A 16,886-nucleotide genomic window follows, 5' to 3' on the forward strand; every position below is an offset into this window, starting at 1 on the left:
TATTTTAATTTTCTCATAATACTTTGTAATCAATGCTAAATAAAATAGAGGGAGTCAGTGAGAGGTGAGCCACTTTTCACCAAAATTAATATATTTCTTTAACAAAGCAATATAGAGAGATGAAAGGGGTGGCTAAAGATAGCTTGGATTATTGATAAATACAAGAAATCTGTAGGTTTATATTCATTGATCAAGAAAAGTTTGGCATTTATTGTTATAAAAACTATAAAATGGCTCAAACCTCCCAGAGAGGTAGGAGACTTCACCGTACTAATACAAATCGAAAATGTAAATAATACAAATGAAATTTGATATACAAATGAGTTATTAATAAGATATGTTTGGAGAAAAATTACTTTTTATTCATTTTTATAATTTTGCAATGGGTACAATTAAATTTTTGGTTATTTTTTTTGGTTAAGTCTACACACCCACACACGCGAAATCGTGTATATATCTCTTACAGCGAATGCAAATACCCATATCCAAAATTTACCTTAAAGTTTAATCAATGATTTCCTATTAAAATTTCCAAATCGGGTACTACGACACCTACGAAAACGCAAAGTAGGGTTCATGTCTCCCGCCCTATAGAGACCGTGCACATCAACACAATGATAGCGAAGTGTCAATGTATAACTGTATACGTATAAATAAATTACACTCAAAAATACACTCAAAAACTGCGAAAATTGACCGATAGTTTGCGTTGAAAGTATGCATATACACCAATATACATTCTTATCTCACTGTCATTGAGCTAGTGTGCACGGTCTCTATATACCACTTAGGATTATTTTATTATAAAAGAGAGTGGAAATTATTCAACACGAAACTAATTTTATTTTATAAAACTAGAATTCTATAGAATCTACTAATGATTGAAATTCTGGAACTATGGAAGTCTCCAGTACTTAATTTTGATCTAGGGTCTTTTTTTTTATAATTTAATCAGTTGGCATCGGTTGCGAATCAGCTGACTTCTCGAAAGCGTCCACAAATTCGAAAAGTTGATTTTTAAACGTATCATGCTTCATGGTTCAAGTTCATTATTATGGAAAATGAAAAGTGGTAAGTAAAATATGAATATTGAGAATTTTTTTTTGCAGCGTTTGTTGTGATTTTTCTAACGCTATATTGTTTTCGTTAATTAAAAGAACACAATGCTTTTTATGCGCTTTAGAAGTGAAATTATACCCTTTACAGGAAACCCTTGTTAGAAGAGTTTTTGTCAGAGTGGCATAGATGTGCTTCTAAACTAGATGTTATATGGAATAAAATAGGATACGATGAGGTAACAAAAGCTGAATATCGGCAGCAAGCGAAAGATCATCTAAAGGTTAATATTAATAAAAAGAAAGAAAGAATTTTTTATTTGAATATTTAGATTGTTCATGATCAAAGTTTATTTTAATTTTATTTTCAGGACTTGACTGTTGATATGTTGAGGGAATTTGAGAATCGTGAAGATGCATTGTTTACATCTATGGACAAATACATGAAAGAAATCTATCAATTATCTAAGGTATTAAATTTAAATAATTTACTTAATATTGAATCAAATTTATATAATCATTGTAGGAGCTTGGTATAGATCCATCTGTGGACAAAGCCATTGAAAAATGTTCAAACTTGCCTCTTTGTCAAGCGGAAAAAGAACTACAAGAACGTATAGAAGCTTTAAAAGAGGAAAAAGAAATAAAACTGCAATACTTTAAAGAATTAATAAGAAAGGTAATTTACAAGATGAATAAAATGAATAAGATAAAGTGTCTAATAATTATTACTTATATTGGTAGGAAAGTAATATTTGCAAAAGCCTTGGTATAGAACCATTAATGGTAGCACCCACAGAATTACCAACGCAAGAGGAGTTAGAAAACTTTCTATTATATATTGATCAAAAGGAAGAAGAAAAGGTAATAAATTAATAAGTAACATTTCATTTTAACTATTGAAATATTCTATTATAATGAAACATTTTTTATACATTTAGAATAAAAGAGAAAGTATATTTAATAATATGATAAAATCTGTGATAAAAATCATGAATGATTTGGGGATCTTGCCATCCAATGAATTTGAAGAAATGATTTATAATAATTTTGATGATATTATCTTAAGTACTAATAATTTGGATAGACTTAGAGTGTTATTAAAGACACTAAATGATCGAGTTGAAGAAGCCAGGCAATCTGCAGATAATATGAGACAAGAGTTAAAGGCACTCTGGAGTAGTCTTGAAGAGCCTGAAGAAATATGGCAAATATTTTTAAGAAACTATTCTGATTACAGTCGTGTTACATTAACAGCTGTAAGTTAATGGAATTATGGCTTCATATTTAAATAAGGTTTGTTAAAATATTTTTTAACAGTGTAATTATAAAAAACATTGTTTTTTAGCTGAATGCAGAATTAATACGCTGTAAGGAAAAACGACGAGAAAACATAAGTAAGTACATAGGGAAAATACGAGAAGAGTTGATGAGACTGTGGGAGCTTTGTAGGTTTGGTGAAGAACACAGGAAAGAGTTTGTACCATTTCAGATGTGCATATTTACTGATGATTTGTTAAAAATACATGAATTAGAAGCAGAACGCTTACAAAGATATTATAATAATAATAGGTAATCTATAAATAGATATAAATTATGATTATGTACTATAAGAAAATGTATTGTTATCTTAGTGCTGTTGTGTATTACATTAATTTTATTTAGAGTGTACAGAATGAGTGTAGCTGAAATATTAATTAATCAATTTTCCATAGTGTATGAGTTCAGATCTAAGGGTTCCAACACTTAGACTACAAAGTGATTATAAACAATTTAAAAACAATGTATGATATTTTACAGAGCAATATTTGATTTACTGAATGATCGAGATACTCTTTTGTTAAAAATGAAAGAGCTTGAGCAGCGGGCCAATGATCCTGATCGTTTCCATAATAGAGGTGGTCAGCTGTTGGCTGAAGAGAAGGAACGAAAATTAATAAACAAGGTATTTCGCTGACAGGCGTTTATAAATAATAGTATAATAAGTATTATTGCAAATATGCGAGAATTGGGAGCCCTTCATGACCTTCATTCCCTATACCGATAAGTGCAAGAGAAAGTGGGGGACCCTTGAACTCCCGTTTTTTTAAAAGACTATCATTTCTTTCCTTTTACACCTAAAGTGAGTCTGATCGACTCATTTGCATACAGTTTAACATAAACTGTACTCAACTGAGTCACATAACTGAGATTTCGTGTAAAAGGAAAGCACCTTATATATAAGTCATAATGACTTTAAATAGTACTAAAGTTACTTTTACTGCTTAGAAATTACCAAAAATTGAAGACGAGCTGCGTAAATTGATTCAAGACTATGAAATAAAAAATGGAGAACCATTTTTTATTAAAGGACATAAATTTGATGACTACTTGCAAGACTGTTGGGATGCTCACAATTTAGAAAAGGAAAATAAAAAAAGAACAAGGGTAAGTTACTACATTTATCATTTAAATAAAAACTACTCATTTCTTTAATATTTAGGAAGAAGCAAGAGAAAAAAGTGCTAAAAAGCCTCCAATGAGTATATCCCGAAGAACTCCCGGTCAAATCACCGCAATTCGAATTACCACAGGCTCGTCAAAACGTAAATTAATCACTCCTTCGACTAGTCAGACAGGAAAGCGTAGAAACTTGAGTAGTGAAAGTAAACGGCCAGCATTGCTTATCAATTCTAGAGCCAGAAGAAGCAAGAGAGTAAGTTTTTCATTATTTATATCTTATTAACGGGATCCCTCACGCCAGCTTTACCGACAGTACAAGTCGATAAACAATTAATTTAATAAAATTCAAATGCGAATTAAATTGAACAAACGGGCATCTTTAGAAGAGAGTGCCGTTCCTAACGAGTCAAACGGGTTTAAAAACAATCAAATCGGATGAAAAATAATGCTGTACCACTATTCGGCATTCTTAAGGTGGAAATAACCAAAAGTTACCTCTATTCAAGAACGAGGGACAATGGTACAGTTATTTTTCATCCGATTTGCGTGTTTTTAAGCTCGTTTTACTCATTAGGACTGCCACCTTGTCCTAAAGACGCCCGTTTGTTCAATTTGCTTCGCATTTAAATTTTATTAAACTAATTGTTTATTAACTTGTAGTGTCGGTAAAGCAGACGTGAGAGATCTCGTAAATTAATGTAGACATGATATGAATATGTGACGTAAAACCATTATCGTTTAAAGGCTTCTCGTCGATTTCTCAATATATCTAATAAAACTAATAAGGTTAATTCTGATGAATCATGTTCGAATTCTGAACATGAGACAAATACCACATATGGAGATTTTCAACAGCAGCTTCAAGCTAGAGATGAACTACGAAGTTCTTTAAAAAAGACTGAAGTTCTAAGGAATTCGACGTTGCATAATATCAGGACGCCAGGAGATATTCCTCTAAAACCAACGCGAAGAAATGTAACTCCAGTACTATCATATAATACAACGCCAAACACAATATTTTCCATTCCAAGAACACCTCCAAGTCCTAAACTAGATACACCAAATCTAGCGACTGCCCCCTGTCCTCATGTTTTAAATTTTTAGTTTTATTCGCAATTTTATGTCTTGACACTTTCAAGAAATAGCAACTACACCTATTTATATGTATACCGGGTGATTTTTTTATCAGTATCCACTCTGAGTGAATAAAAGTCAACAACAAATATTGAAATTTCCAAAGACACGTCAATTTTTGATTCGAGGAGGACATTAAATTATCACATGAAAAATATTCTAGGTGGCGGAATATAGAAATTACAAAGGCCACTTTGATTTATTTGCAAGGAACCCCATAAATTTGGTTATACCTTTTTGTAGCTTCTCTCAACAGCTTTTCAAAATATTATATTGACTGATACTTCCATTCACTGGTTCATTAGATATTTTGATTTGTAATTGCACATATGTTTGGTTTGACTAAAGTAGTGTGCATGGTTGCTGCGTATTCACATGCTTAATCACTTATCTACCTATAATTTCAATTCAGAATATCTAGTGAACAGTTTGTTCAAGTAAAAAATTAATATAGAGTTTTGGAAAGCTGAAATAAGCAACAAGAACATACAATAAAAAATATATGACTCCGTTTAAAAAACTCAAGGTGACATTCATAATTTCTGTTCCTCCACCTAGAATATTTTTGTATGGTTATTTAATGTCCCTCTCAAAGCCAAATTTAAGATATCTTGGAAAAATTCAATATTTAAAGCTATTTTCCATTTATTTAAGATGAATACTAAAAAAAACTCACTCTGTATATGAAAGTTGAATGTTTCAGCAAATAAAACCAATCTTTATGTATGCAGTTCATAAATTTAAGATTATATTTTTTATGTTTACGCAACAGTATTCAGTATATGTTTATATATATCTAAGTATTATATTTTTATATCTTTTGATTATACAGCTCTACAAAAAAAAAATAAAATAAAATGCGCTGTCTGGCAAGAACGTCTACTTTGTTTTTGTGGTCTCTCTCTCTCTCTCTCTCGTTGCATCTTTAATTCGAGGTCCATTTAATCCTGTGTCATGTCAAGGATATTTAGAACCTCAGAATAAGACCCAAACACCAAATAATCCCTTGAAATTTTTATCTTTTAATCCTTCAATATAAAAAACCTGATAACCATTTTTTTCTTAAATTTTATAACTCGTAAGCCCTACTACTCCTTAACCTTGTACACCCCATAACGCTGTAAGAAAAATATTTGTTCGTTTTTAACCCCTAAAATTTAGTATGTACATTTTAACCAATCAAGTTATTTAGTTTCAAAATATCATGACCTTCTGATCCCGTGATTGCTTAACCAAGCAATTCATTGGCACCGCGGCCTTGCAAGGTCATGGTATTTTCTGCTAATCCAACTATCCGTCATACCTGGGAACACAACAACATGGCTTATTAGTATATGCTTTTATTCTCTTGGGATTCTTTTTTAATGTGAGTACTCCTAGCATCTCGTTAATATTACGACTTATAATAACGAATAAAAGTAATAACATTAAAATGAATACGATAACAAATAAAATAAAATTTTATCAGTCCTTGCTTTACAATAATTATGCTTGATTGATTAATGAAAACCAACATTCTTACGGCTTCAATGAAATATATTCAAAAAAATTATTAATGAATTGCAAATATTATATGACGATTAAAACAAGTCTAAACATGATGGAAATACGACAGCTTTTAATTAATTGAACTTATGGTTTGCTGTAATTAATAAAAATAATATCTGTCGTATTTATGCTGCGTTTGGAATATTTGACCGTAAAAAACATGCGTTTTTACAGTAAAATGAGTTCAAGTGCGCTGCAAATAAGTCAATTGTTAGTAAAAACAACTCTTCCATTATTTGCAAAATGCCATTGTTAGAAATTTCTTTGCAGCTATCCGTTCCTACCATCTTGCGGTAAATGACTTGTTTTTTTTTTTAGAATGAGATCAAATATCATTTATAAAAAGTCTATTTATAATGATATAATTGTTTTATAGACGAAATTAAAAAGCAGTCAAAATGAGTTGTATGGTTCATGTGGTGTTAAATTAGAATATTAAATTGGATTAGGCTACCTGGGGAAACCACTATAAAAATAATCAGTAAGATTTTAAGGAACGTAGATAAATGTTATTTGTTTTGTATCTCAACAAATTATGTTATTTTTATTCTCAAAGTTACTATATTTACCGTTTCTCTTCTACTCAGTAAAATTTTATATTTTCGTGCGCTAGTTTCTATTTCATTTGGAATGTCTATATTATTATATTTAAATGTAAAACCAAATATGTTGTTTATTTATATAGGAAACACTATTTATGCTTTAAATATTAATACGGCTACACAAATAAATTTCGTAATAAAAACTTTAACATTATTTATGACTTATTGATAAATATATGTATATAATCGAATAACATTCTACGTAAAACTTACTCTGTTGCAAATTTGTGGTGAACTGAATTTTGCCTTTAAGGGAGTAAAAATGATTTACCATTTTTTGTACGTTAATTAATTTAATAATATTATAATAATAAATACTTTTCAGTAAAATAAAGTGGAAAAATAATTCAATTTAGACGTTTTTTTTTTAATTTATTAGGTTCTTCATAAATATTTTGGTGGACATAGGAGCCTATGAGCTATGCGATACTCCTTCTTGTAGAGATATTGGTAAGTAATCGTGCTGTTTAAGCAATTTTTCCAGTTCTAATAGGTGCAATATATATTTTGTAATAATTGTTAAACAATATATTCCTATCTAGTCGAATCAATAAATCTAGGAATGAATTCTTCCGTGAATCCTTGCGACGATTTCCATGGTTTTATATGTGGTAAATGGAATGCGAACAATCCTATTCCTTTTAATAACTTTAAAATAGATTTGGACATTAAATTAAAATTAAAGGCTCAGCAACGTATTAAAGGTACGTATAATTAAATGTCGCTAAATTTTAGAATACGTATACAAAATTAAAAAATAAACATTTTTCTGTAGATATCTTAACGAAACCAGTTAGAACTTATAGTCCTAGAGTTTTAAGAACAGCGAAATCTCTATACAGTATGTGCACAGATATAGGTGGGCATAAATAGTCATTTGCAATATAGTATAAAAAGAACGGTAATGCAAATAGTTTCTAATTATAGTGGCTCTTCAGGACCGTGGAGCATATCCACTTCTTGGTCAATTATATAAAACTGGCTTCCCGTTATTATATCGACTTAACGATCCAAAATATGCAAATATCAACTCCTGGCAGTCGTATCATCTTAATACATTTGACATTTTAGAACCGAAAGCTTTCTACACTTTAACTGTTGAGACAGACTTGATAACGCCAACAAAGTACATAACAACGGTATTATTCACTTCTTAGAAATGTCATTTTTGTATGGAATTAATATTAAATTAAAATTCATTAACAATTTGATAAAACAATTTGGTTTTGCAGCTAGGTGATCCTTCAATAATACTATCGCGAGAATTCAAAAGAGGAGGCCCCTCTGATGAGACAAATTATAATTATAACGAACAATATATTTATCTCGTTGTGCAGTATCTTAACAAAGCTGAAAATATATCTATCAATGAGAATGAGCTTAGGAATGAAATTGACAAATTGTTAAATTTTGACATAGAGCTAGCAAGTGTAAATTGAAACATTTCAAGAGAAAATTGATGAATCAAAATTACTATTCTTTTTTAATTTAATTTTATGCCATTTGTAGTTCACATCTCCCCCCGAGGATGCATATGACGCATTCAAAATATATAATGTAATGACAATTAAGGAATTTCAGAAACTATATGATGATAACGGTGGTAGCCATCCAGCGGCTAAAGTATTTTCTTAACTTTCAATAATAAACAATTATTTTTTATTGTTACTTTATTGACATTAATATTTGTCATAAATATCAATTATGCTTTAGATCGATTGGCTAGAGGTACTTCGTCTTGAATATGGAGACTCTGGTTATGTAATTAATGATTCTGAGAAGATAGCTATAAAAAATCCAGATTTCTATAAAAAATTGCCAGGGCTTTTGACAAAAACACCTGCGCGTACCACTGGTAAATAATATTGTAATATTCTAATAGAAAATAAGCAATTCTTTTAACACTAGTTCTTCACTATTATAGCAAATTACGTCGTGTGGAGTCTTATACGTACCTTGCTTCGTTATACTGATTTCGAAAAACCTATAATTCAAGATGAAAAGTAATTTTTGCAATTATATTTTTATATATTACATTACTTTTTACAAAACAAATTTGGAAGTTTATTGATTATTTAAATTTGTACAAATTAGGAATATCGAATGCTTGGATCATCCAAACTTAAGCAAAGCAATTTCTTACGAGTACATACACCGTTACTTCAATTCTGAAACTAGAAGGAAGGTAATTATTACTATTAGAAATTAATCTGTTACCGCTCTCTCACGAACACTTCATTCACCATTTTTTAAAGCTTTCTAGATTAATAGTATAGATTTGAGTCTAAATATTTTTGAACTCATGAAATTTATCATTTTGAATCGCTCTTTCCAATGTCAATATCTAAAATTGGAAAGTTATTTTTTAATACTCAAAATTAAGGGTAAGGTGTGAAAAACACCAAAAGCAAAAGAAACGTTTTGTATCAACTTATTCTTTTTTATTCACTTTCCTTTATAAAATCAGCTTAATAATGCTGCTAAAAGTGCCCTTGATATCTTAGCTGCAAAAAAACGTATTGACTGATGTAATTTGTGTTTTGGATGATCCAAAATGGCATTTGGAATAAAAAATTTTACTGAAAAACTTTGGAATACTCTAACTAAAAAAAAAAGAGTTTTAGCAAAAAAGTTACAATAATAAAAAGTTGTTAAAATTTACCAAGCAATACCTGGGACTTTTAAAAAGTTACAAAACATTTCACAACAATTCTGAAAAATCTATATTATTTTCTTTGATCAATTCTAAGCATTATTTATTCGAAACAATTTTTCTTAAAAGTTAATATTGTTGAGTTGACGGAATTAAGTGTATAAAATAGACATTTTTGCATTTCAGGTTTTTTAACTCTAGAATACTTTCTTTGACAAAAAATTGTTCTCAATAAAAAATGCTTAGAATTCATCAAAAAAAGGAATAAACTTTTGACTTTTTGATAAATTTTTTAAAAATTTAAAAAAGATTGTATTAGAAAAAATTAAATATGTCTTAATTAAGTTTAAAAAAATTCTAATGTATTATTCGATGAATTGTAACAGCTTTCCACTATTAAAAATTTTTTGCCAAAAAACTCTTATTTTTTTATTTAGAATGCTCATAAGTTTTTGAGCAAACTTTTTCATTCGTATACCATTTTGGATCATCCAAAACACATTTATATTACTCAAAACGTTTGTTTGAAGCTAAGATACCGAGGACACTTTTAACAACGTTTTTAAGCTAATTTCATAATGGTAAGTGAATAAAAAAAGAAGTCGAAGAAAAACATTTTTTTCCACTTTTGGTGTTTTTCACACGTTAACCACACTATTAAATAATAAAAAATAACTTTCTTTTATTTCAGTGTCATCGTTGGCAAGAGCAATTAATAATCTAAAAATTTCATTTGTAAAAAAAATGTTAGACACAAATATATTGATACCATTTAGAAAATTTTGATTTAAATGATGAATAAAATGTTCCAATAGGCCTTCGTGGGCTAATATAATATAATATGTTATTTAATATTCCTTTCTTAGGCGGTTAATATGATTAGTGAGATTAAAATACAAATTTATACACTGATTTCAAGAACACAGTGGATGGATATAGAAACCAAGATAAAGTGCATTGAAAAGGTACAGGCTACTTTGATGCAAATCGGTAATCCTTACAATACTGCAGATGACATTGACAACTACTATACTTATGTAAATATGTCTCTTTTGCAAACATCAAAGTGGCTTTAATTTTTTATAGCCGACTATAAAGTTTTAGAAATTTATATTATTAATATTTCTAGTATGAGCTAGGGAGCAATTATTTGGACAGCGTTATAAAGTTGCTGAAAATTAATTCTCGTAAAGAAAGATTAAATCTTCGCCAATTATTCGATAGAATGAAGTAAGAGAAGCTTAACTATAATTGTAGAGAATATCTTCAATATTTGAAACGTTTAACAATTTTAGATGGCCATTGGAACCAACTGCTGTTGTAGCAGGCCATGTTGATGCATCTAATAGTATAAGTAGCTATCAAAAAAATTTAATTTTATAATTATATTACTAATATTTATGCTTATTAAAAGATTTTTAGTATAAATAAAGTTTCAATGTTACAGTTATACCAGCTGCTTATTTGGAAAGTCCTTTGTATGATATAGACAGGCCAGAGTAAGTAAATTTTATAATTCAGAGAAATGCTTTCTTTTATATTTTATTTTCACAAATAGTTTTATTTTTACCAGTGCCCTGAATTATCCTGTGATTGGTTTCTTAGCAGCTCATGAGCTTTCTCATGGGTTTGATACTAACGGTAAGCATGCAAATATGCATTTGAATAAGTAAACTGAATGATAGGAATAGGATACGTCTAATATTGGTTAAAATAAAAATTAAAATTAATTATAGGTAGGCTATATGATAAAACTGGAAGTGCTGTAACTTGGTGGTCGCAAGAAATAATTGATCATTATAATATCCAAGCTAAATGTTTTATTGATCAATATAATGCTTATCAATTTTTGAGCCCTAACAATGACCTGCTTTCAGTAAGTGATTGTAAATGTATTTATATTTTAAATAGTTAAAAAGTGTGCATTATTTCATAAGTAGCATAAACATTGTCTCGAAATAAATGAAACTGTCAAATCGCTGCAAAGTTTAAAATTTCTCATACTTTTACAATTTAATTATAGCGTTAACAGTAAATATGTTTAATTTTTTTAGATAAATGGAAATCTGACATCGATAGAAAATATTGCCGATCAGATTGGCCTACAGGCTGCATTTGCAGCTTTCAAAAATGAACAGACAAAATCAGGTAAGGAAGTAAGAGTAAAAGGATTGGAAAAATATACCTCGGAACAATTATTTTTCATGCAATATGGCAATGTAAGTATTAACATTATTTGTTTTTGACAGTGTTAAATAAGAGGTCTTATATGATAATTAAATATTTCTTTTATAGTGGTTATGCGAAAATGTAAAGCCACATATGGTAGAGTATCTTGCAAAGACGGACCCACACCCTCCTGGTATTCTTAGAATTAGAGGAACTATTGAAAATAATGCAGACTTTGCTACAGTTTTTAACTGCCCTGATGGGTCACCTATGATTTCAACTAAAAAATGTTCAATCTTTGGTAACTAATTTTAAATGATTATTATAAAGTATACTTTTAATATTTGCCAGTGTGTACGAAATAATATACAGGATATTTAACAAATCTTTTGAAAATAAAATAATTTGACTTTTCTAGAATGTATATATATTAATTTGCCTCTCACCCTCCTCATCCTTTCATCTATTTTTACATAGTTGACAATATGTTTTCTTTATAAAAGTGAGCCACACATGCAAACTTAATACTTTGCAATACGACAAACGGTTTAAAAACGAGACTTATGGAGAAGATTGGATCCAATGTACTTTTTTCACGCTTTTCGCGATTTAAATGATTATACTTGAATATTTTTTTTTTCATAAATAACAGAAAGTTAGCACTAAAATATGTTTTTCTATTTTTGTGTTAAAAATATTATAGCTTCTGTCTATCGTATCTATATATATAAAATCATAATTTAAATTAATTGGCATGGGATCATTTTACCCCACTAGGTGAGGGTAAAATGAACCTTTTGTAAGGTTTACTTTAAATGGATTACTACAAAATATCTTTAACAATTTAATTTTGGCGACCACGCAAAAATGTAAAGTAACATGTGATTTTCGTTACATAAAATTATTGCTATGTTAAAATCGATAACAATACTGCGATGGATTTTTCCTTAAGGGGATCATTTTGCCCCACTCTCCCCTATATACAAATATTATTTATTAAAAAAGAAGCGTATTATAACGTAAATTCACATTCTTATAAACTTTTAAAACTGAAGGGATTTTGTTACATTCCAAGTCAATAGAACTATCTCGCTTTTGCTTATATAATTTCTCTAGAGACTTATAAATTATTGCCGCCTGCATCTTAAGTTTAACAACTTCCAAAAAGCTTCTTTTATCATAAGATGCTTGCATAATCTGATAAATTTCCATGCATTTTTTCACAGTAACTACTTCCGGATTTGAAGTCATTAAATCATTTATCAAATTGTTAACTTTGCCAATATCCTTTTGCTAAATTATTGGAAAAAAAGAGAAAAGTAAATATTTTGTTTAAATCAAAGGAATCGACTTATGCAAAATATACGTCTGCTAAAGGTACAGAGGGACTTGTACATAAGAATTCATTTACCGCAAAATTTATAAGAGATATCAACTGTTTGCTTAAAATCCCTTAAAGTACAAATAGCAAAGAGATTAAAAAATATTTAAAGCAACAAATGAATATATTTTACAGATTTAGAAATAAATGCAATTTTATGTTCAAGCTCCAATGCATCCTAGCAGAAACTTTTTACACATACTATAGATATAATATAATTAAAACTTACAATCTTTTCAAAATATTCGTTATCTTCGATTATTATAGGATTCCTTATTTGACAAGTTATATTTTTCAAGAATTCGCCTCCATCTAAAAAATTCAAATAAACGTTTTCAGGCTTTGAGTCGTTGTCGCAGCATTCTTTCCACTTGAGGTAAATGCAATCAATGTAAATGACACATCCACAGCGGAGTCCCAATCTTCTTCCGGTGTTATCCAAAATTACACTGAAACTTAAGTTTTCTATTAAACACGCTGATCCATTTTCATCTAATAACTTCTTTAAGGCAGCTTCTGCTTCTGCTTCTAGTATCGTAACACGCAATGCTTCTGCAATTTTTCTACAGTCGATGTAATTCCATTGGTTATCCTCAATGACGTTATCGCGCCAAAAGTTCAATTTTTCCTTAGACACGGAAAATATTGGATGTTCCGGACACGTTTCACGCAATTTTGCCATCGTTCTCTCTGCATAGTTGTCGAATGTTTTTAAAGTTATTCTTGTGAATTCTTGACGGCCTTGGTATAACCATTGGTGTGCCAAGATACCAAATTTGGATAGAGTTTGCTTTTCTGCAGGGAGATCTAAGAGTTTCATCCATTTGTTTGTTAAATAAATTTCGTTCATATGTTTATAACCACTGCGATTGTATTTCAACACCTTTGAAAAGAAAGTTTTATCCTTACTTGTACGATTTTTAAAATCGTATTCCCTGTAAACAACATATATTAATATTTTATATAAAAAAATGTTTAAGTTTTATGGGTTATTTCACAAAGATGTGCAAAGTTTGAAACAGCATGCATTGTCACACAACCTAATACGTCACAGAAAACGTAATTTTAAACATTTAGAGTTTTCAGCACGATACATTTACTAAGATTCTCAGAATTTATTTCTTAACCAAGTATGTATTAAAAAAGAATATTCATTTTACAATATAGTGTTCTCAAGAATTCTTCGGCCAGTAAAATATCTCGATACTCATAGAGTACCAAATGACTTAAATACATTTTTTAGGCGTCTTTTAGTCAATTGGATAACTAAAAGATGTCTATAGGAAAATATTTAGTTCAGTGTGCTGTATGGGTAGCTATATAGTTACAAAAATATTTCGGCAAAAGTTGTAAAAGATCTAAAATATTCTATTTACTGATGTTATCAATTTTTCCATGAGAGGCATACTGAATACTATATAAAGGAACTCTAGTTTTCGAAATGCAGACGCAGACTAAATTAATGCATATCTTATTATTTACCTCAAATGTTTTCTAAAACCTTCTTTTACATATTTTATTTCATTAGTAATTTTCAAGATATTTTACTATTTTAAGACTTAAGGAGAACTTTTTTGCATATGGTTCATTTACTGCTTTTTATAGTGTCACATGTTAATCTTGTAGTTTTTTAATTAATTTTTTAAACGAGTATATTTAACTGATATATTTAGAACTAATTTAATAATAAATTTATCTTACAATTTAGTTATCCAAATATCCTTAAATTCTGTTCTAATGATCTCGAAGAGTAAAGGCGATACACTGGTGTCAGCGTCAATTAAAGTAGTTAATTCGTTATAATAGTCGTGGATGAAAGGTGGTTCGTACCCTTTAATTGCAACCCATTTATATTTACTTATTTTATCAAAAGTATTATGAATTATATCTTGTAATTTCTTGATAAACGTTATGCTTTCCGTACTAAACTTTTTCCAACAAACAATTTTATCATCGCTATCCACGCAATCCTCGTAAAATTTCTGCATCCAGGTCCATCTTTTAGAGAAAGTATTCAAATTATTCATAAGATTATTCACATTAAAAAATGTAGCCCAACAAATACAAAAATATGATTAAAATATTCTGCACTAAGTATTTGCGAATTTTACACTAAAAAATTTAGCGTTCATTAAAAATGTACGTATTTACCCCTATATCGCGATCAAGTAACTATACTTAAAAAATATTAAAACTTACCTCTGAAAGCATTTTCGTTTCCAAACATTTTGCCCGTTGCATATGTAGTATAATCTCTTACACGTCATTGACAAATTTAATAAATCAACAATCGAAAGATCTTTATATTCTAATATTAAACCAATTACTTCACTAGGTAAATCCGTTATACACACGTTCCCTGACATTTTAAATAATTCGTTTAAATCTTTATCTTTATTCCGTACACTTCAAAGTCGTGCACAACTGCTCGTGAGACTAAAAAACGAAGCACATTCCTCTGGTGTCCAGGCAGTAATGAAGATAGTTCGGGGGTGGTTTCGCTAAACGGAACTTAACCTAGCACAGTCTTGAATGGAATCAATTGCCTTAGCTCAACCATCAACACAATACTTAGCTCGGTCTTCGTCTTAAGTATTTCCAAAACTAAAATTTGATCTTTGTTTATTTTATTAAAACTAATCTGGGTCTAAACGGACCCCATTCTCTTCTGACCATCCAAGCTCATATAACTATATGAGGCATGGGCTTGCAGTGTCAAAGTGGGGGGAAAGTTTAGAGCCAGACTAGATTCACTGCAGAGCAGCACGTTCGTTTTGCACATTCGCTCAAAACGACGCTCAAAAATGCTTATACAATACATGAAATCACGCATGGTCTACCCACTCCTTATCATAATACCAGCAGTAAAATTGGTTATAACATTTCTTCACAAGCATTTGCATTGGGTTGTTCGTTGGAGGATCTAAAATTATGTCCAAGAGCTTATGAATTATTAAAAATATCAATAAAATTGTCCTTAATTGACTTACCCAGTAAACTAATTGATTTTATTTTTATTAACAAAAATATTTCAATTTCTGCATGATATATCAAATTGTTCAACGGAATAAAAAAAATTGAACTGTATCAGTATAGCTAAGAAAATCTTTGGCGACATTGCTTCTTTCAGAGGTAAGTTACCAGCTGTTTTAAGATGATTTTTTTATGTTGATAAAATTTTATTATACTATAAAAAAATTAAAGAATCCATATAAAATTCAAAGTTTTTTTTGTGATTCTCAAAAGACTGTCACGTTGAGCGCTATATCAGCCTTCAGTGGCTGACATTAGACTTTCCGTTTAGCTGCGTCAAGCACCGCTGGCTGACAACGTGTAACATGATACAGAACTCTATAAAAACAGACTTGTCACGTAAGGTGTTGAATGAATGCCTATAGGAATCACGTTCCAAACGTAAACTTTCTTCTACTACGATAAGAAAAACTGGCCCTACAATACCAGCGCTTATAAGCGGCGCGCGTGGCTTGAACGGGATTGCCTTAGAACAGGGCTCGGAAAATTTAGCACATTTCAATTGTTTACTATAGTCACTAATAGGCATTTCCTATTAGTGACTATAGTAAATATAGCTGAAATGCGTAAATAATTCCGAACCCTGCCTTAGAAATACACGTGGCACTCAACGTGTGTTAAAAAAATAATTGTGGAACAGATATAAAAATAGTAAATTAATATTTAAACTTTCCAATTACCACATCTTGAGTTGAAAATTATTCCTTATCAACAGTTTTTATGTAATTATGAAGATAGCTATTTACAAAAAATTGTCAGTAAATTCATTAAACATTCTTCTATACATAATTTTATACTTGTTCATTTTATTTCTGTGGGTTTTTTATGGTTATTTTATTACCGCGTTTTCTAGGTGGACACGGATGGAA

The 16,886-nt window shown here is 29.7% G+C and overlaps 3 protein-coding genes across 4 annotated transcripts; 2 read left to right on the top strand and 1 right to left on the bottom strand.

The window, feature by feature from the left end:
- The first annotated feature begins 935 nt into the window (after positions 1–935).
- LOC136783879 (protein regulator of cytokinesis 1-like) lies at positions 936–5,496 on the top strand. The gene is made up of 11 exons (XM_066744216.1): positions 936–1,071; positions 1,207–1,339; positions 1,427–1,525; positions 1,582–1,734; positions 1,800–1,919; positions 1,997–2,314; positions 2,404–2,627; positions 2,856–3,000; positions 3,324–3,482; positions 3,538–3,750; positions 4,242–5,496. The coding sequence occupies exons 1-11, from the start codon at positions 1,055–1,057 to the stop codon at positions 4,599–4,601; spliced, it is 1,941 nt and encodes a 646-aa protein (XP_066600313.1). The 5' UTR covers positions 936–1,054; the 3' UTR covers positions 4,602–5,496.
- A 1,468-nt stretch (positions 5,497–6,964) lies between these two features.
- LOC136783839 (neprilysin-11-like) lies at positions 6,965–11,940 on the top strand. Its single transcript, XM_066744144.1, has 18 exons — positions 6,965–7,060; positions 7,161–7,231; positions 7,324–7,485; positions 7,557–7,640; positions 7,709–7,920; positions 8,014–8,211; positions 8,291–8,404; positions 8,495–8,636; positions 8,706–8,784; positions 8,876–8,966; positions 10,301–10,471; positions 10,564–10,664; positions 10,730–10,788; positions 10,882–10,933; positions 11,008–11,075; positions 11,171–11,310; positions 11,489–11,653; positions 11,730–11,940. Exons 1-18 carry the CDS (start codon positions 7,044–7,046, stop codon positions 11,910–11,912), a joined length of 2,109 nt encoding a protein of 702 aa, XP_066600241.1. The 5' UTR covers positions 6,965–7,043; the 3' UTR covers positions 11,913–11,940.
- A 49-nt stretch (positions 11,941–11,989) lies between these two features.
- Positions 11,990–16,135, bottom strand: LOC136783840 (uncharacterized). 2 transcript variants are annotated; one of them, XM_066744146.1, is made up of 5 exons: positions 15,975–16,135; positions 15,184–15,907; positions 14,815–14,982; positions 13,214–13,919; positions 11,990–12,896 (listed from the first exon to the last, which is right to left on the bottom strand). In XM_066744146.1, exons 2-5 carry the CDS (start codon positions 15,348–15,350, stop codon positions 12,600–12,602), a joined length of 1,338 nt encoding a protein of 445 aa, XP_066600243.1. In that variant the 5' UTR covers positions 15,351–15,907; positions 15,975–16,135; the 3' UTR covers positions 11,990–12,599. The 2 variants fall into 2 exon arrangements, with proteins under 2 accessions (XP_066600243.1, XP_066600242.1); XM_066744145.1 differs by having other exon boundaries at positions 11,996–12,896; positions 14,686–14,982; positions 15,975–16,134.
- Between the last annotated feature and the right edge of the window lie 751 nt (positions 16,136–16,886).

Source organism: Prorops nasuta, unplaced genomic scaffold (genome assembly GCF_024137725.1).
Source record: "Prorops nasuta isolate Cenicafe-Biocafe unplaced genomic scaffold, Cenicafe_Pnas_1.2 PNAS00038, whole genome shotgun sequence".
Lineage (NCBI taxonomy): Eukaryota > Metazoa > Arthropoda > Insecta > Hymenoptera > Bethylidae > Prorops > Prorops nasuta.